This window comes from Lemur catta, chromosome X (genome assembly GCF_020740605.2).
Source record: "Lemur catta isolate mLemCat1 chromosome X, mLemCat1.pri, whole genome shotgun sequence".
In the NCBI taxonomy this organism is placed as follows: domain Eukaryota; kingdom Metazoa; phylum Chordata; class Mammalia; order Primates; family Lemuridae; genus Lemur; species Lemur catta.
In genome coordinates, this window is record NC_059155.1 from 24,169,190 (window position 1) to 24,191,744 (window position 22,555).

General features: G+C 39.4%; 2 protein-coding genes, 1 non-coding gene and 1 pseudogene across 4 annotated transcripts in view; 1 reads left to right on the plus strand and 3 right to left on the minus strand.

Annotated features, from left to right (window-relative positions):
• Positions 1 to 2,698: 2,698 nt before the first annotated feature.
• On the minus strand, positions 2,699 to 8,241 carry LOC123628174 (collagen alpha-1(III) chain-like). The gene is made up of 3 exons (XM_045537823.1): positions 8,159 to 8,241; positions 3,755 to 3,828; positions 2,699 to 3,679 (listed from the first exon to the last, which is right to left on the minus strand). The coding sequence occupies exons 1-3, from the start codon at positions 8,239 to 8,241 to the stop codon at positions 2,850 to 2,852; spliced, it is 987 nt and encodes a 328-aa protein (XP_045393779.1). The 3' UTR covers positions 2,699 to 2,849.
• Positions 2,981 to 22,555, plus strand: part of LOC123628616 (X-linked inhibitor of apoptosis) — a 35,837-nt gene continuing 16,262 nt past the window's right edge. The window contains exons 1-2 of one of the 2 annotated variants that reach the window (XM_045538454.1): positions 2,981 to 3,060; positions 3,327 to 3,453. The gene's annotated coding sequence lies outside the window, so the exon portion shown is untranslated. Of the gene's footprint in view, positions 3,061 to 3,326; positions 3,454 to 3,523; positions 3,685 to 22,555 lie in introns of those variants that run through there. The other variant, XM_045538453.1, reaches the window with a different exon arrangement.
• On the minus strand, positions 16,735 to 16,796 carry LOC123628972. Its single transcript, XR_006731847.1, has one exon. It is a non-coding gene; the product is annotated as a U7 small nuclear RNA (small nuclear RNA).
• On the minus strand, positions 17,681 to 20,749 carry LOC123628175 (annotated as a pseudogene).

The window sequence follows — 22,555 nt, forward strand, 5'->3', positions numbered from 1 at the left end:
AGCTCAAAACAGATCTTGCCGTAAATGAGCTTATGACATAGGAGAGATAAGGTATCTAAACAAGTAGCTATACTACATGGCAGCAAGTGCTATGCTCCATGACTGAAGCACAATTTTTTTTTTTCGAGACAGGGTCTCACTCTGTCACCCAGGCTGGAGTGCAGTGGCATGATCATAGCTCACTGCAGCCTCAAACTCCTGGCCTCAAGCAATCCTCCTGCCTCGGCCTCCCAAAGTCCCGGGATTACAGGTGTGAGCCACTGTGACTAGCCAGAGGTACAAATTTAAGTGCCAAGTAAGATGAAAAAGTTCCGGAGATGGGTGGTGATGGTGGTTGTACCACAATGTGAATGTACTTAATGCCACTTAAAAATGGTTAAATTGGTAAATTTTCTGTTATGTACATTTTACCGCAATAAAAAAGTGCTCAAAAAAAAAAAAAAAGCACAACCAAAAATTCAAGTGTCAAGAGAGTTGAGAGGATGAAGAAGAGAAGACCTTCAGATAAGGGAATCAGAGAAGGCTCACATAGGTGTGGTTTTTTCACCTAGGCAGAGGAAGCAGTTTGAACAAATTAGTTGGAAGGCAGGAAAGCTGGGGATGGGCGGGGGCAAAATGAGTAACACTGATTTGTTAGAAGATAGTGTAGGGTGCCCAAGGGGAGAGTGAACATGAAGCTAAGGAATTTTAATATTGTCCTGGAGGCAGTATTGAAGAGTTTAATTCAGATGGCTTCATGCTGTCTGCATTGGGGGAAAACAGTCTTGGGACAAAGAAGTCAGTTAGCAGACTGAGTAATGGTCAGACACATCTGTGATTATCAGGTGTGGGAACTAGATGTCAGGTCCCCGTGTTTCCTGGTTTTTGGTTTCCAGTGCAGAAGAATGGTTACTGGTACTGAGTCAGCGGAGTAAATAAGCAAACCAAGCAGATGCATGCAAAGTGTGAAAGTTTATTTTATTTTATTTTATTTTATTTTTGAGACAGAGTCTCACTCTGTTGCCCGGGCTACAGTGCCGTGGTGTCAAGCTCACAGCAACCTCAAACTCCTGGGTTTAAGCAATCCTCCTGCCTCAGCCTCCCGAGTAGCTGGGACTACAGGCATGTGCCACCATGCCCAGCTGATTTTTTTCTATATATATTTTTAGCTGTCCAGATCATTTATTTCTATTTTTAGTATAGACGGGGGTCTCACTCTTGCTCAGGCTGGTCTCGAACTCCTGACCTCAAGCAATCCTCCCACCTTGGCCTCCCAGAGTGCTAGGATTACAGGCGTGAGCCACCGCACCCGGCCGTGAAAGATTATTAAAGTATGATATATTCCAGAGAAGGAGTGGATCAACCCTGGCGAGTAGAGGAGACCCTGAGTTTAACAAGATTTTCCCTTTTATGTTGGTTTCCTAATTTTATGTTAAGCAGGGGGTGGAATATTTATGTTTTTTCTTGGGAAAATGTGGAGAATTCCTGGAATGGTGAATCTTCCCCTTTTCTATCTTTGTAAGGCAATTTCCTGGGGGTTGTCATGGTATTTGTAAACTGTCATAGCGCTGGTGGATGTGATTTTTACTGTTAATGAGGGTAGGTCACTTGAAGATACTGTCACCTTACTTGTACGCATGCTCTAGACACCCTCAATTGTGGTCTTTCTACCTCTTTCTCGCTGGTCAGTCCTTGGAGACCCCTTATCGTAGACCAAATATCTGGTCAGTCCTTGGGGACTCCTTGATGCATCATCTATTCTTTCTTGGAATCCCCGCTTCTGGTCAATTCGTTCCTCCTAGTAGACAAGGCATCTACTAAGGTCATTTATTTCTCAATGCAAACCCCCCTCACACAAAGCATCTGTTTCCCTTCTCCCCTGTCCCAACCTAACATGATCAGACAGATCTGGGTTTGAATCACTGTTCTAGTTCCCACACACACTAGCAGCATGACTTTGGGCAAGTCACCTAACCTCTCTAAATCTCACTTTCCTCATCTGTAAAATAGGGATGTCTTATGTACTAAGTACAATTGCTGTGAGAATTAAATGAGATAAATATTTGCTTGCAATTACTACTATTGCAGTAAATCAGATGTGAGATTACCAGAGCTGTGACAGTGAAAGGTGATCAGAAGGGATAATATCTTAACAAACGCTTAAGAACCAAAAAGAAAATTCTTTCCTCTCCTCCCTCCAAATTCCCTTTTTGGGAGGGGAAGCATCATTGGACAATGCAGGATACTTACGATCTTCCCCTTTGAAATGAAATATTCAGAACCCATCATCTCAACCACACTAGCCTGTAAAAGCCCAAGTTCCTGAAACAAAAATTCGTATGTCGATCTGACAATCCTACAACAGATTTGAAATAAACCCGGGGTATGATCAGATTTTATGTACACAAACTTCCTTTGTTTCCTCTCCGTCTGCTTTCTTTCTCCTCTATTAATTTTCCTGTCACTTCCCAATCCTAACCCCCTCCGACCCCCAGGGTCTTCCTTTCTTGTCATTCCTTTCATCCTTACCTCCTTGGAAACAGATCGGATCCTAATCTCAGTTCTCGCATTTATTAGCCACGTGATATTGGGATAATTATCCTCTCTGGGCCTCAGTTTCCTCTGTAAAATGGGTTTAATAAGAGAGTGCCCATTTTATTAAACCCATTTTACAAGGTTATCAAAATTACAACAAAGAACACATTATATGGCTGGCACGGTACCTGGTCTAGAGTAAGAACTCAACATTTGCGCTCCATTGTCTCTCCTTGTTTTCATTCTTTTATCTTTATTCTCCTACTCCTCAACCCCAGAGCCTAGCAGGTAAAAACCGTGGGAAAAACCACCCTCGAGGCTAAGAGAGGAAACGCTCAGGCTGGGGGGCGGGGACTACTAGGTGCCCACTGCGCATGTGCGCCCGCTCGGTCAGGTTCAGGTTTCCCGCTGGGGGGGCGGCGTGGGAGGGGGGTAAGAGGGCTTCGTCTTTTCTGGCCGACCCTCTTCCGGCTCCGAGAAGTGGCGGGAACCTTGGCAGCGCCCCGAGCGGGCGCGGCTCTAATCGAGGGACGCCGGGGCCCGAGTGTAAGTTCCAAAATGGCGGAGGCGGGGGAAGAAGGAGGGGCTTTGCAGGGCTGGAGGCTGACCTCGCGGCAGAGGGGTGGGAAGGATAGTGCCGGGGCCCAGTGGCGCGGCCTGGGCTGGGAGACAGACGGACCGCGCCCGCTGTGTCCTTGGAGTCCCTGACGCGGGTGCACTTCGGGTTTCCAGACTCCGGGTTGCTCCAGGGGATGGGCCGGCTGGTGGAGGCGCGTGAGGGAGACGCAGGGACTTCCGTTTCCTTCGCCTAGGCAGGGGCCCGGCCGAAGCGCAGAGTTGGCATTTCCAGATTGGGGCTCGGACCGCCCCTCCTTCGGGACCCTGCCCTCGGGACCGAGCTGATCGCCGCGGGCGCTTGGGGCCAGCTCTCTTGGCGCGGTGGGTACAGCTTGTGCGGTTTTCCCTCCCCTTCCTTCCCCTCCCTTTTTCTCCCCTCCGCTCCTCACGGGCCCGGCGCTGCCGGGGAGGGCGGGAAGGCCGCGCCCGCCTGGCGGGGACGGCCGGGCCGGGGCTCCTAGCCCGGGTTCCCGGGACTGCAGAAAGAAGGCGTGGGTGAGTGGCTGGCTTCCGGCCCGCAGGACTGCCTCCCTAAATCCCGTGACACCTAAGGTAAATTGAGGCAAATAACTTTTTTTAAAAAATATGATCAAAGGGATTCCTCCCCACCCCCATCTGATACCTGTGGCATGTACGGAGCGGGCTGGAGCGTATCTGGCTAGGGCGTGTGAAATAGAAAGAATAGGGGCCAAAGAGCTTCCAGAAGAGGAACTTAGCTAGTAATTCTTTCCAACCTTTGCTCCCCTAGTCACCTCCCGAGCATAGTCTGTAAAACAAAATGTCAGTTTGACTTTCAGTTTCATTATTTTAACTCCATAATACACTTAAATTGTTTTCTTTCCGGGATGGGGGGAGTGGTTATTGCTGAAACTAAGCAATAGCCCTCTCTACCTCCAAAAAAAAAAAAACCGTCAATCAAAGCTTTGCAAAAACCTATCAGATTTTAGTAATCTACTACTTTGCCTTCGCATATACTTATGTCCCTAGTTTTATCACAACTGTACCTTCATAGTTAATGACTCATAGAAATTCACTCTAGTAAGACTATAGATTTCAATAGTGTGTCTTCTCCTTTTTCCTCAATAACATTTGTTACAGCCAGTTCAAGAGAACACTCTTACAGACGGCCATCTTAGAATTATAACATTTTAGAGTTGGAAAGGACCTTACTTCAACCCTGTTATTTTACAAAAGCTGAAACAAGGGCTCAGGATATTTCATGGCTTGCCTAAAGGCTACTCAATTATTTAGATTAGAACCCAGGTTGTCTGACTCCTTGCCCACCACTCTTTCTGTGCTCCACATAGCCTCCAAGCACGAAAATGAAATGTATTCAATTCAAAACACATTTCTGAAGAGTATAATACTTTGTGCCATTAATTGTGCTATCACTTTTGATGTATTTCAGTGTATTTAACATGCTTATGAAGTACTTGAGATCCCCCCCCATTCAATAAGTGACAACAGTTTAGGTTAAAAAGATTTATACACACTTGCACATATACATATTCATACTTGTATTTGTCCAGATAATTTCTTGAAGAATACACAAGAAAAATGTTAACAGTGGTTACTTACGGAGAAGAGGGATGAGAGACTTTACTTTGTACTTCATATGTGGCTTCATGTACTGTTTGAATTTCTTACCATAAACAAGTATTGATTTTATAATTAAAACAAATTTTCAAGTTCACACACATATATATGTATATTAGCATTAAAAGGTATATAACAGTGGTATGCACATGTACTTATATGCATATATGTATTTATACATCAGTGGTTTGTACTGTAAAATCCAGTGTGGTTCATGTCAGCTCCGCTGATAAAGCAGGCCTGATTATTGGATACTCATGTTTCCCCTTTGGTTTTCTTTTATTGCTCTCTCCTAATGTAAAATGGTAAAAATTATATGTTACTAGTCTTTATGTATATTTAGAAAATGTGCTAAGTTTTTTGACTATTGAATAATGTAGCGAAATATAACACATTCAGAGTGTCAAATTTGACACAATGAAAAAGTGTATTATAGAATCTTTGTGGATAAGAATCATTTTTTTAAAAAGTTAAGACTAGAAAGGTCCCCAGTGATTAGGAGTTCAGCTCTCTTGTTTTTACGAATAGGTTAAGACTCAAAGAAGAAAAAGTGAATTGCCCAGCATTACATATCTGATTATTAACAGAGCTTGGACTGGAGCCTAGCTTCTAGTCCAGTGCCCTTGTACAACACCTGTAATTTTATTGCTTTCTAGTGCATTCGATGATTCCAACTAGGCTAACAAAGTAATGCTGACTAAAGGTTAGTCAGGCCCGTTTCAATAAGAATTATTGTAGTGAATGTACCAGTTAATTAGTATAGTGCTTGAAATATTTTAGTGACATTAATGTTCTCCTTACATTTTGTTGTAAACATGAATTTGTTTAGTAAATCCTCTGTTTATATTTGTAAATGCTTAGGGACACCAAATGTAAAATAATGAGAGTTTTCACTGCTTTTATTTGGTCTAATATTTAAGTCTGGTAGCTAGTGCTAGTAGGGAAATAAAAAGCTATGGTTTGCAAAATAAACATTTACTGAATACCTACTATGTGCCAGGCATTATACTATATGGTAGGTTTCCGAAGATGAATATGGCAAAACAGATGCCCTTGGTCTTTAGAGGCTGGGAGATTATCATGAGCTGTCAGTTCTCAAGCTTTGTCTCTGTGGGCTAATCTGGTAATAGTATTATAAAATGTAATCTGTTAGCACTGCTTAAGGTCATTGTGTGAGTAGATTTGAGGAGACAAAAAGTGGTGGTAAAATAAAAAAATGTTAAATTTTACAAATATCATTTTTCTATCTTAGAGGTCACATGTTACAGTGGAAAGAGCCCAGGACTGGATGCCATGGGACCTGGGTTCTTGTCTTGATTTTGTTTCCAGTTAGTTGTGGGATTTTGTCTCTTGGTGCCTCCATATTTCTTTAATTTTTTCACAACTTTTTTTGATATGTTTATCAATTCAAAACATAAAAAGGATATTTTGGATATTTTAAGTTATAAAAGAGATGTGTTTATTATAGAAAATGTCTAAAACTTGAAATAGAATAAAGAATTAGGATCGTATTGTATATAGATTGTTTTAATCCTTTTTCTCCCATTCAACATAGGAAATGCTCAACATTCTGTAGTGAGCATTTCCTATGTCATGTCAACTCTTTCAAAATATAGTTTTTATTTATCCTGCATACTCTTCTATACTATAGTTTCTTCATCTGTAAAATAACAAGTTGGGCTAGTTGATTCCAAAGATTCAAAACCCTTTATAATAGTTTTAAAGACTGATTATCTCAGATTTTATCAAGGACAGAAATCTCATATAACAATCACAAGTCTGTTTGGAATAAACATCTCAAAGGGACAAGAAATTAAGAACAAGGTTGAGATATAAAGCTTATGGTTTATACCTTCATTTATTTTTAAATTTCACATGCTAAGTACTTGAATTTTTGTTTGTTTGTTTTGTTTGTTTGGTTGTTTGTTTGTTTTTTGAGACAGAGTCTTGCCCTGTTGCCCGGGCTAGAGTGCCGTGGCGTCAGCCTAGCTCACAGCAACCTCAAACTCCTGGGCTCAGGCGATCCTTCTGCCTCAGCCTCCCGAGTAGCTGGGACTACAGGCACATACCACCATGCCCGGCTAATTTTTTCTATATATTTTTAGTTATACAGATAATTTCTTTGTTTTTTTAGTAGAGACGGGGTCTCGCTCTTGTTCAGGCTGGTCTCAAACTCCTGACCTTGAGCAGTCCTCCCACCTCGGCCTCCCAGAGTGCTAGGATTACAGGCGTGAGCCACCGTGCCCGGCCCTTGAATTTTAATTTATTAGAGCTACAAGCAGTCTGTTTCATTACTGTGTTAAAGGCTGGCCTATTTAATTTTATTTTGTAGAGTGTGTACGGAATAGGTTAAAAGAAGGAGAAACGGGGCTTCTAGGTTTGATATTCTGAGATTGTTTTAGCACAGAGGAGACAAAATTTGTGGGAGCTCAGAAGGGTTTGCCTAAGTTTCAAATAGCTATTAAGGTGCAGAGGTAGGATCAAAGATCAGTGTATTGACAGTGGCTGGCATGTAATAAGTAGGTGCTGGGTAAAAAATTACTGACCTAATGCCTCTGCTTGTACAAACAAAGTTATTGGATGAAAAGGAAAAATTAAAACTTGGAATAGAATGAAAGGAAATTTTTAGTTTCAGTTCAGCATGTGTAATAGATTAGAGAAAAATATTTACATGTAGCTAAAGTGGTGGGACAAAGGTAAATGAAAATTAGTTTGTAGATACTGTTTGATACATGTAGATGCTCATTAAATATGTTCTGTTTTAATTTGGTTTGTAGTCACTTATTGTGGCATAGTTTCCTTTACTTTGTATCATTTTTAAAAATTCAAACCTAGACAGAAGAGAAACCTATTAAATCTTAGAGTATAGACAGCTGAGTAGCTTTTAGATAGAGCTAAATTCTTTTACTGAGGAAAAAGAAAAGATGTAATCTCTTATCAAGAACTTGTTTGAGCATATGCTTGAGATCCCAATATGATCATGGAATAGAATGCTTCATACTGAGAAATGTCTAGGGGAGGTATTACGCACTTACAAAGTCATCCATTAAAAGAACCTCAGCATGGCACTTGTGGAACCATCTGACTGTAAGTACTTCATTCTAATCATTCTGTCAGGATAAGTTATTTGGACAAGTATCAAAGAGCAGAATGAGTTCCAGTTCCAGTGCCACTAATCAGCTCTATGACCTTAGTCAAATCATTTAACTTCCTTAAGTCTTAGTTTCTTTATCTGTAAAATGAAAGAGTGATTTCTATCTACTATTCTGTTCAGCACAAACATAGTTATTATGAACAATTTTTGTTTGTGAGTGTCTATAAAATATAATGGTTTTACTTTTCAGTATACTTGATTCTGAGCTGCCCCTTTTGTAAAAATTATTTTAGGGAAGTTTTTGGCCAAAGGTCGGGGAGACTCCTTTCTTCTTACCAGGGCCCAAATTCATTGATTGTTTTCACAAGGCAGTGAATGAATGGGTCAGAATTCCAGAGATAGACATCACTCAGAAACATTTTTCAACAAAGTCCTTTTATTTTCAACTCAAATTAACAATAAGTAGCAATAAGGTATTATCAGTGTTTCTCAGCCCTCTCTGCTGCTGATTTGCTACCATTCAAACAATGGACCAAAAGGCATTTGTTGCTGGCCAAGCACCACAGACATGACCTGATCACTCCTTTTCTCTCTGGGACTTGACCTGTCTCTCTCTCTGTCTCTCTGCCTCTCTCTCTCTCTCTCTCTCTCTCTTGCTTTTTTTTTTTAACCTGGTGATCAACAGTGTTGACATCAATTTACAATTTCTCAAATGGGTTGTTCAGAGGCAGTTACCTAAGTAGCAAGTTGGCAAAAATTCTCAGGATAGGCAAAAAGATGAGAAGCAACGTACATATCCTTCCCTCTTCTTGTAAGTTATAAAAATTTTCTTCTGTGAATGAAAAGACAAAACCTTGCAGTACCAGGCCTTGCGCTATTGGTAGTTTACTGGGCCAATGCATTGACACATGAAGGAAGTATTGTCACATGGCAAATAGCCAAATAACACCCCCAATCTGGTGGGCAGGATTGTACAAGGGTCCCTGACTAATCAAGAGTCCAACTGCTTATTTCTTTTCATTACAATTTAATAATATTTGCTGGCTAAAATTTAGAAAATTAAGAAAAACACAAAGAAAAAAATAAAAATCAATGATCCTACTGCCTAGAGATAAACACAGTAGAATTTTTGATGTATAATTTAGCCGGTTTTTATGTGTCTGTTTTTTTTCACCAGCATTTCAGAAAGAGGGAATATGTCTGTTTTTGCCATAATTGGCACTATATGTTACAATAGTATTTTGTAACCTGCTTTTTTTACTTACTATAACATCATGAATGTATGTCCATGTAATTTAGTATTCTTCTACAACCTGAGTTTTTAATGGCTGCCTGGTGTCCCAAATGACCATAGTACTATTCTCTGGTTTTTGTTTGGTTGGTTTTTTTTTTTTTTTTTTTTAAGAGACAGAGTCTTCTCTGTCCCCCAAGCTGGAGTGCAGTGAAACCATCACTGCTCACTGTAACCTCAAACTCCTGGCCTCAAGCTATCCTCCTGCCTTAGCCTCCCAAAGTGCTAGGATTTGAGATTATAGGCATGAGCCACTACACCCTGCCAGTACTGTCTTCTTTTGTTGAATATTGAGGTTTTTTTGTTTTTGTGGGTAGCACTTTATTGAACATCCTTATATACATTTTTAAAAGATTTATTTTTATAGACAGGGTCTCACTATGTTTCCCAGGCTGGACTAGAACTCCTGGGCTCAAGCAATCCTCCTGCCTTAGCTTCTCAAGTAGCTGGGAGTACAGGCGTAGGCCACCACACCCTGAACATCTTTATATATACATTTAAAAAATACATCCCTGATCATTTCATTAGAGAATTTGCTTAGAACTAGAATGGGTGGTTCAAGAGGTAATCATATTTAAGACTTTTAGGACATATTACCAGATTACCTTCTAGAAAAGATAGACCAATTTTTAGTTCCACTAGGGAGAGTGCCTATCGTCCCATACCTTCCCTGCTGCTATGGTTTTGTTGTTGGTAGTGATGGGTGATCTTTGCCAAATGGGATAAAAATGGTATCTTTCAAAACGTTTATTTCTTTGGTTACTAATTTAACATTTTTGTATATGTTGACCATTAGTATTTCCAATTTGTAAATTTGTCTATTTTCTGTCAAGGTGTTGATCTTTTTCTTAAGATTTATAAGTGTATTCATGCTTCTTAAGACTATTATTGGCCAGGCCTGGTGGCTCATGCCTGTAATCCTAGCACTCTGGGAGGCTGAGGTGGGAGGATCTCTTGAGCTCAGAAGTTTAAGACCAGCCTGAGCAAAAGTGAGACCCCGTCTCTACTAAAAATAGAAAAATCAGCTGGGCATCATGGCAGGCACCTGTAGTCCCAGCTACTCGGGAGGCTGAGGCAGGAGGATTGCTTGAACCCAGAGTTTGAGGTTGCAGTGAGCGGTGATGATGCCACTACACTTTACCTGGGTCAACAGAGCGAGACCGTCTCAAAAAAAAAAAAACAAAAACTATTACTATTCAAAAACAAGATAGATTAAAAGGAGGTGGTGATAGGACACACTCTTGTTTGAGGCCATTTATTATTGGTGCTAAAAGCAAATATGATGTAAGCAGGCTTAAATAGAAGGATGTTCACTCCAACATTGTTTGTAATAGTAAAAAAGTGTTAGCTTTCTAAATGTCCAGCAATCATGGTACGTAACTGTATACAGAATATGTTAACATTCATGTTTTTTAAAATGCTCATACATGCTCACACATGCTTGTTAAATTCATAGAACATCTCAGGAAGAATATACAGTCAACTGGTAAGAGTGATTGCTTCTAGGAATGGGAGATTTCAGGTGCAGGAGTGGAATCAATGCAGCTTTTTTACCTCTTGAATTGTTTATGTATATTGTCTCCTAAAAATATATATCAAAAATTAATGTTCAATTTGGGATTGGTAAGGTTATGACACATTCATAGAGTTAGGTACTAGTCATCCATTTAAAATAACAGTCTAATCCAGATAAATATTGATGTGAAAAGATGGTTATGATATATTATTAAATGAAAAACAAGTTATAAATTACTATGTACAATAAATCCCTTTTGAAATATGTATAACATGCATGTGCACAGAAAAGGTTCTTGAAGGGTATATACTAAAGTGTTCAAAGCCTGGGTAGTAGACTCCTTTTCCTCCCCTTTTAAAAAGGGCAACAGTTTTTTTTTTTCCCTGCCTGCTTTGGTTTTGATCTGGGCTCTGAATAAGCATAAATGGTATTAATATGTGTCATGGTTCTACAGTTTTGACTGTAGATGGTTTGTTTTAGAATCAAAGACTACTGATGATCACTGTAAAATTTCTTAAATTCTGGGTGGGATGTAGTAACTCACTCCTGTAATCCCAGCACTTTGGAAAGCCAAGGCACGAGAATTGCTTGAGACAAGGAGATCAAGACCATCCTCAGCAACATAGTGAGACCCCGTCTCTACAAAAAATAGAAAAATTGGCCGGCCGTGGTGGTGTGCACCCGTCGTCCCAGCTACTTGGGTGGCTGAGGATGGATGGAAGAGGATAACTTGATCCTGAGAGTTCGAGGCTGCAGTGAGCTATAAGACTGTGCTCCAGCCTGGGTGACAGAATGAGACCCCATCTCTTAAAAAATCAAATCTTACGTTCTGAACAGTTTTCAGTGAAATGGAATGGGGTATAATAGTGATCAGTAGTGAATTTTTGAATGTAAAACCTGTATTTTCTTCATACAGAAACATTCTTTTGGGGAACACAGTCCCATAATTTGTTTAAGAAAAGATGAGGGGATACCTTAGGCTGTGTCTATCCTGAGGGAACTGTGCCTGTAGAGTTAATTATGATAAATAAATTTGCAAATATTGGGGAGGGGTATCTGTGTACAAATTTAAATATTACTATGACTTTTCTAAATTAAGTGTAGAACATGCAATTGATAGGCCCTTTTTTGATTTTTAGTATACCCTTTCAAGTGTTTGTAGAAGTAGGTTTAATGATCAAGCATATATTGTATGTAGCAGTATTAATCACAAGCATATATTGTATGTAGCAGTATTAATCACTTTATGTTATTGACTGAGCTTATGGGCTAAATGCTCATTAATGCCATTCAGTTATTTGAATGACTCCAGTGCTTAATTGTAGGGACAGAACTTTTTTGTTTGCTTTATACATGTGTATTTATTTTTAATTTTTTTATTGTATACATTTAAGGTGTACAGCATGATGTTTTGATATACATATACACAGTTAAATGATTACTACAGTCAAGCACATTAACATATCCATCATCTCACATAGTTATATTTTTTGTGGTAAGAGTAGGAAGTAATATATATATATTTTTTTTTTTTTTTGAGGCAGTGTCTCCCTCTGTTGCCTGGGCTAGAGTGCAGCGGCATCATCACAGCTCACTGTAACCTCAAACTCCTGGGCTCAAGTGATCCTCCTGCCTCAGCCTCCCTAGTAGCTGAGACTGCAGGTGGTGTGCCACCACGCCTGACTAATTTTTTCTTTTCTTTCGTTCTTTTTTTTCAGGCTAGTCAAGTGAAGCACTGGCTAATTTTTTCTATTTTTTTGTAGAGATGGAGTCTCGCTGTTGCTCAGGCTGGTTTCAAACTCTTGACCTCAAGCAATCCTCCTGCCTCATTCAACCTCCCAGAGAGCTAGGATTATAGGCGTGAGCTACTACACTGGGCCTTGTGGTAAGAGTGGGAAAGAACTTTTGGTTCTTTCCTTGTAACATTTCTGCAAGAAATAAGTAAAAAGAGAATGTGTGTCGGGCGTGGTGGCTCATGCTGTAATCCTAGCACTCTGGGAGACCAAGGAGCCTCTGGGAGCTGAGGAGTTCGAGACCAGCCTGAACAAGAGCAAGACCCCGTCTCTATTAAATATAGAAAAATTAGCCGGGTGTGGTGACTTGCACCTGTAGTCCCAGCTACTCAGGAGGCTGAGGAAGGAGGATCGCTTGAGCCCAGGAGTTTGAGGTTGCAGTGAGCTATGATAACCAGGGCAACAGAGCAAGACTGTGTCTCAGTCAATCAATCAATCAATAAATGCAACTGAACAACAACCTTAAAAAAAAAAGAACGTGGATAAATTTTATTTTTTAATATTCATTTATTTATGTGGCTTGGCATGCTGGCTCATGCCTGTAGTCCTAGCACTTTGGGAGGCCAAGGTGGGAGGATCGCTTGAAGTCAGATTCGAGACCATCCTCAGCAAGAGTGAAACCCCCGTCTCTACTAAAAAATAGAAAGAAATTAGCCGGGACATGGTGATGCATGCCTGTAGTCCCAGCTACTCTGGAGGCTGTGGCAGGAGGATTGCTTGAGCCCAGGAGTTTGAGGTTGCTGTGGGCTAGGTTGATGCCACGGCACTCTAGCCCGGGCAACAGGGCAAGACTCTGTCTCAAAAAAAAAATTACTTATGTATGTACATATGTATGAGACAGAGTCTTGCTCTGTCATCCTGGCTAGAGTGCAGTAGCATCATGGTAGGTCATTGCAACCGCAAACTCCTGGGCTCAAGTGATCCTCTTGCCTCAGCCTCCTGAGTAACTGGGACTACATGTACATGCCAGGACCCCCAGCTAATTTTTCTATTTTTAGTAGAGACGGGGTCCCACTCTTGCTCAGGCTGGTCTTGAACTTCTGAGCTCAAGCAGTCCGCCTGCCTCGGCCTCCCAGAGTGCTAGGATTACAGGCATGAGCCACCTCCCCTAGCCTTAATTTATTTTTTTGTTACAAATATATTAATACATGTTTGGTGAGGGGGCAACAGAAGACAGAGAATTGGTGCTCTACACAGCTGGTATACTTGGAGGCTGAATGAGATAAATTTTAAGTTATGATGTTTTTGGTTAGCACATATAAATGTTATTTTAGTATAGGTTTTTATCACTGAAGAATTATAGTTTGCATAGTATGCACGTATTTCCTATTTTGGTCACATTTCCTACGAACAATGGCATATTAATGATTTTTAGTACTCACAGTGGTCCCAAAAGTCCAGGCGAGGTGGTGGGTGGTGTGTGGGATAACAGTAGTGGCCCAGTAGAGGTGGTTCAACATTCATTCTTTTGCCTAATATTTATTAAGCACTATTGTGTGTCATACATTGCTGTAGGCATTGGAAATACAAATGTAATAAGACAGAGTCCTTGCCAAAAGGGACCTTCAGTCTAAAAAGGATACACACACACATACATGTGCATGCAAACATATACACATGCAGAAATTATTAAATCTTGTTCTAGTAAAACGTGGGCCATCAGCAAATAAATATATGTATTCTGAGTTTAAACAGATGCCTTTATTTAATTACACAATGTATTTTAGTCAGCATGATAGTAATAAAGGGGGAACTAGCAGAGTTATATTACTTGCATAATTCCTGTCATATTTTTAACATCATTGTGTTAGTTTTCTTGGGCTGCCATAGCAAAGTACCATAACCTGGGTGGCTTAAAACAGAAATTTATTCCCTCACAGTTTTTGTAGGCAAGAAGTCTGAAATCAAGGTATCAGCAAGGCCATACTCTCTCTGAAAGCTTTAGGCGGGGGACCTTTCATGCCTTTCTCTTAGCTTCTGGTATTGCCGTTGATCCTTGGTGTTCCTTGGATTGTAGATGCATCATACCAGTTTTTGTCTCCGTCTTCACGTGTCTGTGTCTCTTCTTATAAGGACATCAGCCATATTGGATTACAGCCCACTCTAATGATCTCATCTTAACTTGATTACATCTACAAAGACCCTGTTTCCAAATAAGGTCACATTCATAGGTACCAGTGGTTAGGACTTCAATGTATCTTTTTGAGGGACACAATTCAACCCATACCAATCATTTAATTGCTCTTTGTACTATGTCACATAAATATAGTTACTTAAGAAATACTTTTTGATGATGAGAGGCGAAGCCCTTGGTTGCAGGAATAATGTTAAGGATTTGTAGTTCATTAAATGAGCCTGTAGTGATTGAATGAATTTCATCTAGATATCAGAAGGGTGAAAAACAGATTGCGGAGATCTATGAGCACAATAGAGAAAAAGACCCTAGTAATAGATATTGCTACTTTGTTAAGAATAGTGATTACACAGCGCTATTTTGACTTCTAAAAGCATTTAGTGGGTATTTATAATAGTTAATTTTCAGTCACCAGAGATACTAGTTAACCATTTTAAATAATTAGATTTATATTAATCTTCAGCGTCAAAATTATTTTTTCAGTGTCTGGTACACATATGAAAACTATTTTTTCTAAGATGCTGTGATAACAAACTCATGATATTATGGATTGTTTTTAAAAGTTGCTTAAACCAGTAAAAATTGACTCTTCTATATCTTTTTCTTAAATTACTTTAATCTTTATTTCAAGTAATACAGATTTTTATTAGGAAGCTTAATACTTAAATACATGTCTGAGTAGCATTCTGATATTAAATCTTATATAAAATCTTTTCCTACACGGGATATTTTTTCCTATTGCTTTAGCATTAGTGTTTTTTTTCCATTTAATCAAGACTATTTCTTAATATATTTTTACTATATAGAGAAAATCTTCGAAATTGAGTCATTTGACTCTTCATTGTTTTAATAGCACACAACTGTTAAAAAAGCCATTGTTTTAATAGCACACAACTGTTATAAAAGCATTCATACTAGTCCTACCATAAAATTAATAAATAGCTTCGGGGGAATTATCCATAAACCATAGGAAACTTAAGTGCTTCGTAATATTCTTTTTAAAATTTTTTGAAGAGATGGGGGGTTGTGACGAGGGGTGTTCAGTTGCCTTGTTTGTTTTTGTTGAGACAGAGTCTCACTCTTTTGCCCCGGGTAGAATGCAGTGGCATGATCATAGCTCACTGCAACCTCTAACTCCTGGGCTCTAAGCAATTGTTCTGACTCAGCCTCCCAGGTAGCTGGGACTACAGGCACCCATGCCATGATGCCTGGCTTGGTTTTTTTTCTTTCTTTCTTTTTGATAGAGATGGGGTCTCACTCTTGCTCAGGCTAGTCTCAAACTCCTAAGCTCAAGTGATCCTCCAGCCTCGGCCTCCCAGAGTACTAGGATTGCAGGTGTGAGCCACCATGCCCACCCTGTAATATTCTTAATTTCTATATGTAAGCATACTGTATCACATGTGCACATTGTACAATGATAAATACTAAAGAAATCAGGCAAAGAATGAAAGAAGCCTTACTTTTTACTTTTTCTAAGTGGATGAATGGGAAATAAACAGCATAATGAAAATAATATGGATACACTCTACTCCTCAATAGTAAATACCACATATTTCTCCCAAAATTAGGCAGTATTCCTAGAATAATCCCATTAAAGAGAATCCAAGGAGCGAGTGTGGTGGCTAACACCTGTAATCCTAGCACTCTGGGAGGCCAAGGCAGGATATTAGCTTGAGGCCAAGAAAAAATTAACCGGGCATGGTGGCGCATGCCTGTAGTCCCAGCTACTCTGGAGGCTGAGGCAGGAGGATCAGTTGAGCCTGGAAAGCCCCGGAAGTTCCAGGCTGCAGTGAGCTATGATGACACCACTCCACTCTAGCCCTGGTGACAGAGCAATACTCTGTTCTGTTCCCCCACCCCCCAAAGAAAAAGAATCTAAGATTTTTGTATTAAAAAAGTATACAAGTTTGTCCTATGTGTAAAAATCTTTTTATCTTGGTATATTTTGTATCCAAAACCTTCATAGTAGTTGAATACATTAAAAGAGTACAATGTACATATAGACACACAAAGGGAATGCTTTTCAGTAAGATTGGGAATAAGGATAAGGATTAAAGAAGAAAGTCTCTTATATTACCAGAGTCAATGAAATTTAACTGCTTTTTAAAACAATTTATACCTGTTTAGAATTTTGAAATTAGTGGTTTTTTGGTTGTTTGTTTGTTTGTTTACATGGGCAGGGGTGTCTTCCAGTGAGGACCGGAAAACCTGCTAGACAAACTCTAAAAGCTGTAACATTTGGAATTAGTTTTAAGTATATAAGTTATAGAATGGACAAACACCAATGTGAACAAGTGTCATAGAATTTCATAATTCAGGAACATAGCTTCAGTGCTTCATAACATGGAAAACAACTCCTAGAAACAGCCAATTGTTTTGATTTCTTAGAAATGAGGAAGAAATGCATTTCAGAAAGTTACGTTAAAATTGGCAACAGATGAACATGAAGAAATAAAAATACTGGGGATGTAAGAACTGAGGTCCTCAGAGTACCAAAAGAGAGAGAATCAAACATTTTCACATTAGAATTTAAAGAATGTGGTTAAAGGAAAAATTAACTGGGTTCTACGCAACAGGTTAAACATGTAACCACTTCAAACAGAAATGACTTTGTCCTCTCATGTAGTTCTGAAAATGTACTGTAACATCCCATTTTCCATATCAAAAGCACATAACTTCATGAGCAAAAGCCCCTTTATTTTAGACTTAAAATCACCTCTGATCCACCAAAGTTTATGTTAACATTTTGTCAAACCTCTATTTTAATAACATTTTAACAGCTTTGTTGAGATATAATTCACATACCATAAAATTCATTTAAAGTGTACAGTTCAGTGGTTTTTAGTGGTTTAGAGTTGTGCAGTCATCACCACAATCTAATTTTAGCACATTTTCCATTACTCCAGAAAGAAACCTAGTAACCATTTACAGTCACTCTCATTCCCCTCCCCCCCAGCCCTAGGCAACCACTAATCTACTTTTGGTTTCTATTTATTTTAATAACATTTTAAACTTGCAACATTATTCTCATGCCTATTCTAGGTCATTGGCTCAGAGGTTTAAAAGCCCTTAAGTAGCCAAATTTACAAGTCCTATGACATCCTCACTCAAAACATTTAAATGGTGGTTTCATGATACTATGATTGTTCCATCTTCCAAGAGTTTTTGATCTGGAGCATGTGTTTCAAATTCTGTGTTTGTGCCACTTGCTAAGCTCGCTTAATTAGAAGGAATAAAATCATTCTGTCAAGACTCAAAACTAAGTTCTATTTGTGTTAAGAATTCCAGGCTTTTGGTAGTAGAAACAGCTTTAGCAATCTTCTGTGGCACACCATTATCTTCTATAATAATCTCACCTTCATCGCTGTCTTCATCCTTTGGCTCAGAATTTGGTCCAATCTGCTGTGCATAGCAAAGAAGCCTATTATAAGCAGATTGGCTGGAGCTGCCGGAAGTCTGTCTGTTCCCAGCAAGATTATTCTCCTGGTTTCCTGGTCTCACCGTTATGATGCGGTTGCTGCTGTTTGCAGTCATCATGTCTGTTACTTGATCCAGACACTTCCCTGAAACTTGTGTACCATCAACTTGAAAACTTCATCATTATCAGTGAATAGTCCTGTGCTGTGAGCGAGACCTCCTGGAACAAGCCAGGATATAAAGATCCCCGGGATGTTCTCTAAGCCTTGTGGTGTCTCCTTTAGGTTGAAACCATCCCAGATATAGAGTTCTAGGGACAGCTTAGTGTGGTGTTTGTAAAGATGAACCCTGAGATGAATTTCTGGGAGAACATCCACATCTGTAATAGACGACACAGGTCTGAAGTCTTGGGGGGGGGGCATACCAGTGAATGAATGGGCTTTTTCTGTGGTTGACAGACACAATGCGTCAGTTAAAACATTTTTCTTCTCTGTTAGTGTGTCTGTACCAAAGGCACTGTTGCCTCCTGCATTTTTTTGTATAAAAATCCTAAGCAGTGGGTTGGCTGTTGAAATAGCTTATCATAATCATCATCATCATTATTTATAGGTTATACGTCTTCCTGAATGTCTGCATAGCCTACTAAAATGTCAACATTAGGTATCTTATGAACAAATTGCAGTAATCCATAAAACTCCTCAAAATTTTCAAGTTTCGTCCTTTCTAGAGAAAACTGGCGAAATTAAATGCCAAACCTCTTTACCCCCAGGATGCCCCAGCAGCTGCTGCCCACCCAGTGCCACTGGGCACCATGGTACAGCTCTGGCTACTGCTCCTGCAGAGCGCAGGGCTGCCCCTCCTGAGCGCCGTGTGCTTGGCCTAAACACCCACAACCTGAGACACATCTGCAGAGGCGGCTCTGGTCTGGGCGCCAGGCAGTGGATTGGAAGGAAGCCCCCTCCATCTGAGCCCCGACTGCAGGGGGCAGGGTGTGGGCAAAACATCACCCACCTCCTGGCTCTCCGCTGTCCCCCACCCCCACCCCACGACTGGATGCCTGACCCAGCCCAGCGGTGTCAACTTGAGAGATTTTAAGTGACAATATTATTAAAGACATTTTGGAGGAAAAGATCACCTGTAATCCCCGCCACCTTAGCATATTTTTCCGATTTATTGAATATTACTTTTTGGGGCTTGCCCATGAATATATGTTTTCATGCTGTGGCTGTCTAGTGTATGTTCTATTTTATATCCTTTTCTCCATTATCATAACCTTTATTCTCCATGCTTGAAAACCTTAATAATAAAAAGTTGGGAGAAACAGAAACTTTTGTGTTGTGTGCAGATACCAGGTAGGCAGGTTTTTATGTGTGTTTATCTCTGCCCCCATCCCCATTCCCATATTCTTGCTAGATTAGCAATCCACCACCTCTCCTTGGCACTTGCCAGTGGCTCTCTTTACGTAGTTGACTGAGCTAAACGTGTGTGCATGTATATTTTAAACCCTCACAACATATCATGATCTTAAAGTCTTCCAAACTCCTCATATAAACAAACATGTGCCATTCCTTGCTGGTCCTTTTTGTGCCATTGTTAGCTTCCTAGTGCTATTTTCCCCAACAAGATTCCTGACTGCTTGGCCCCTTATGCCAAAGCTTTCTTTACATCCTTCTTTCTGTGTCTTCCTGCTTTTCTGCTTACCCAGGACAAAGCCTGAATTTGCTTTCACAGAGAAGCCTTAAATTATCTCAGCTTTATTGCACTCAGACCGTTTCATATCCAAAGCCTTTTTATCACCCTTCCCCAAAATTCATACCCTATTTTCTTCTATATTCACAATTCCTGTGCTCCATATATACTTATTTTCTACAATATCATTTCCCCACCTTCATTTCACTTAGATCCTAGTTTTTTGTTTGTTTGTTTGTTTGTTTTTTTATCTAGTCCCATCCCTTCCTTGTGGTGCCTTCCTTCAACCACAGAATGTCTCTCTTTTGTCAGTGATCTTTCTCCCTTTTACTCTTAACCTCTCTGGTAATTCTGTTTTCCTACCCTTCTCCAAAAGCTGACACTCTGATAATGTATATGTAGTGTTCAGTTGAGTGCTTCTGAATAGATACCTGCTGTTCAAAACAGTGAAATCTGAACTATTAGCATGGAAATAACCTCTGGGAAGATGAGGTCTCCACTTGAAAGCTTTAAATAGAGATTCTTCTGCTCATGTTGAATGATCGGGTTTTATCTAATATTATCTGAAATAGGATAACTACTTGAACCACACAAAATAATCACCACTGTGAAATGAGAATGTATCTTTGATTTTTACACTTCTATTTTGATTGACCAGAGAAATAAAACATACCACCTCAGAGAAGATAATTTTCATGTGTTTTGGATTATATTGATCATGAATTCTTCAGGATGATTATAGGCTTGGAAATGTTTAATACAGTCTCCTAGTCCATGCTGAAATCCCCTCCAGTGATGGGAGGAACAGGAACTCATAATCTATAAGGCAACCCAATCCATTTTGTATTGCTATTTATTGATTGTTATAAAGTTCATCGTTGTGTTGAGTTAAAATCTACTGGTTATAATTATATTCAGTTACCTTAATTCTGCCCTCAAACACTTTTCTACATGATAGCCTTTTAAGATATCTTAAGGTAGTTATTCTAGCCCAGCCTGTCTACCCTTTCTCTCACAAATTTTTCCCCCTTTGGAATAAACATCCTCAGTTCTTTCAGTTATTCCTCACATGATACATCATCATCATCCTGATTGCTCTCTTAGGACCTTAAACTTTGTTACTGTCCATTCTAAAATGTATTTGGAATTGAAAATAATAATATGTAGCTGGATTGGATCCTGGAAATAATATTCAATATGTAACTGAATTGGATCCGGATGTTGCACATCTGGACACTGATGCAGCCTGAAGTTGCTGTAAGGTTTTTGGCAGTCATGTTATGTTGGCTCATCATCAATTTGTAATTAACTAAAATCCTAGGCTTTTAATCTGGAGGTTTGCCTTCTCATGATTTCTTTCTAAACCAAGTCTCCATCTTCCTTTAGTTTTGCAACAGATTTTTAAAAACCAGAATGTAAGACTTTACAGTTACCCTATTAAATTGTATCTCATTAGCCTATCAACTAGCCTTGGGTTCTTTGAGTCTTGATTTTTGTCATTCAGTTTATTATGCTGAGTCAACAAAGGGCCTTGAAACTAACTAATGTCAGATACATGGGAAATGATAATCAAAAGTCATGGAGACTATGTTCCAAAAACTGTTGGATGCAGATATAACTCAATTCTTCAAGTAAATATAAGTTAATACCACTGTGAATTGACAAGGCCAGGTAAGACTGAAGTCCATTGCCAACATGCCTCGTGTTGAATATTACTCCAAGATAAGATGCTGTTCTAAGACATGTTGTGCCAACATAAAGCCGGAAGAGCTGGCTGATTCTTCCTAAGAAATCAACTAATGCACATAAGAGGTAGAGATAGAGTCATTGTGAGCATTCTTTTGTTTTGTATTTGACAAATTTATACTGAGCACAGTATCGGGCAATGTGGGACATACTGGAGAACCAGGTTTGCTTCATAACTAGGGTGACCACATGCTCCGGTTTGCCTGAGGCAACCCTGATTTATGCCTGTTGTCCCCATGTAATTATTAGTAACATCATTTTTCACTTTCAAAAGTGTCCAGATTTGGAGAATAAATTATCTTGCTACCTTCCTCATAACCCACCGGTTCCTTTTAGTATCTCATCTGGGTTACATATTACACAGCCACAATTTGGCAGCTCTAATGAGGTTGCAACAGTATTTCTCTTCCATTTGAACAGATTGTTCCTTACTTGACCAAGCGAAGTTGATGGCAAATGTTAACTCCGTAAGGTCTGCAAATACTTAGCATTTCCTGAGCCACCCTCTAGAGGGCAGTATTATATATATCTGGAATGATCCAATTCCAACCAAAAAATAAGCTCTTGTACATGAAAATCAGAAATACGTGATGTTCTTAAAGAACACATTGGAACCAATATTGTGAATAAAACTTTTCTGAGCAAAAAAGTAAAATATTAAAAATGAATTCATTAACATTCTGAACATTCTAATTTGTAAAAACTGAACTTTGATGGCTTGAATATACAATGATCTATTCTAACAATTATGCATAGACTTTAATAATCTGCATATTTTATGCTTCTTTCATGTCTTTACTAATTAATGATTTGACATGTTTGATAATTATAATATATTCTGCATCACATAGTTTCCATACTTATATAAAACAAGCACTTAAAAATTAATAGTTTTGTTCTACCTATTTAAATATTACTTTGCTCAAAAGAAGAAAAAAATTTGGCTGGGCGTGGTGGCTCATGCCTGTAATCCTAGCACTCTGGGAGGCTGAGGCGGGCGGATCATTTGAGGTCAGGAGTTTGAGAACAGCCTGAGCAAGAGCGAGACCCTGTCTCTACTAAAAACCATAGAAATAAATTAGCTGGACATCTAAAATTATATAGAAAAAATTAGCCAGGCATGATGGCACATGCCTGTAGTCCCAGC

Bases quoted from the DNA above. Each gene is read 5' to 3' on its own strand.
- LOC123628174 (XM_045537823.1), bottom strand. From the start codon at position 8,241: ATGTTTCTGAGTGATGTCTATCTCTGGAATTCTGACCCATTCATTCAC. The intron at 3,829-8,158 runs GTAAGAAGAAAG...CTCTTCTGGAAG, and splicing joins ATCAATGAATTTGGGCCCTG to CTCTTTGGCCCCTATTCTTT. The intron at 3,680-3,754 runs GTATCAGATGGG...AATTTACCTTAG, and splicing joins CCGCTCCGTACATGCCACAG to GTGTCACGGGATTTAGGGAG.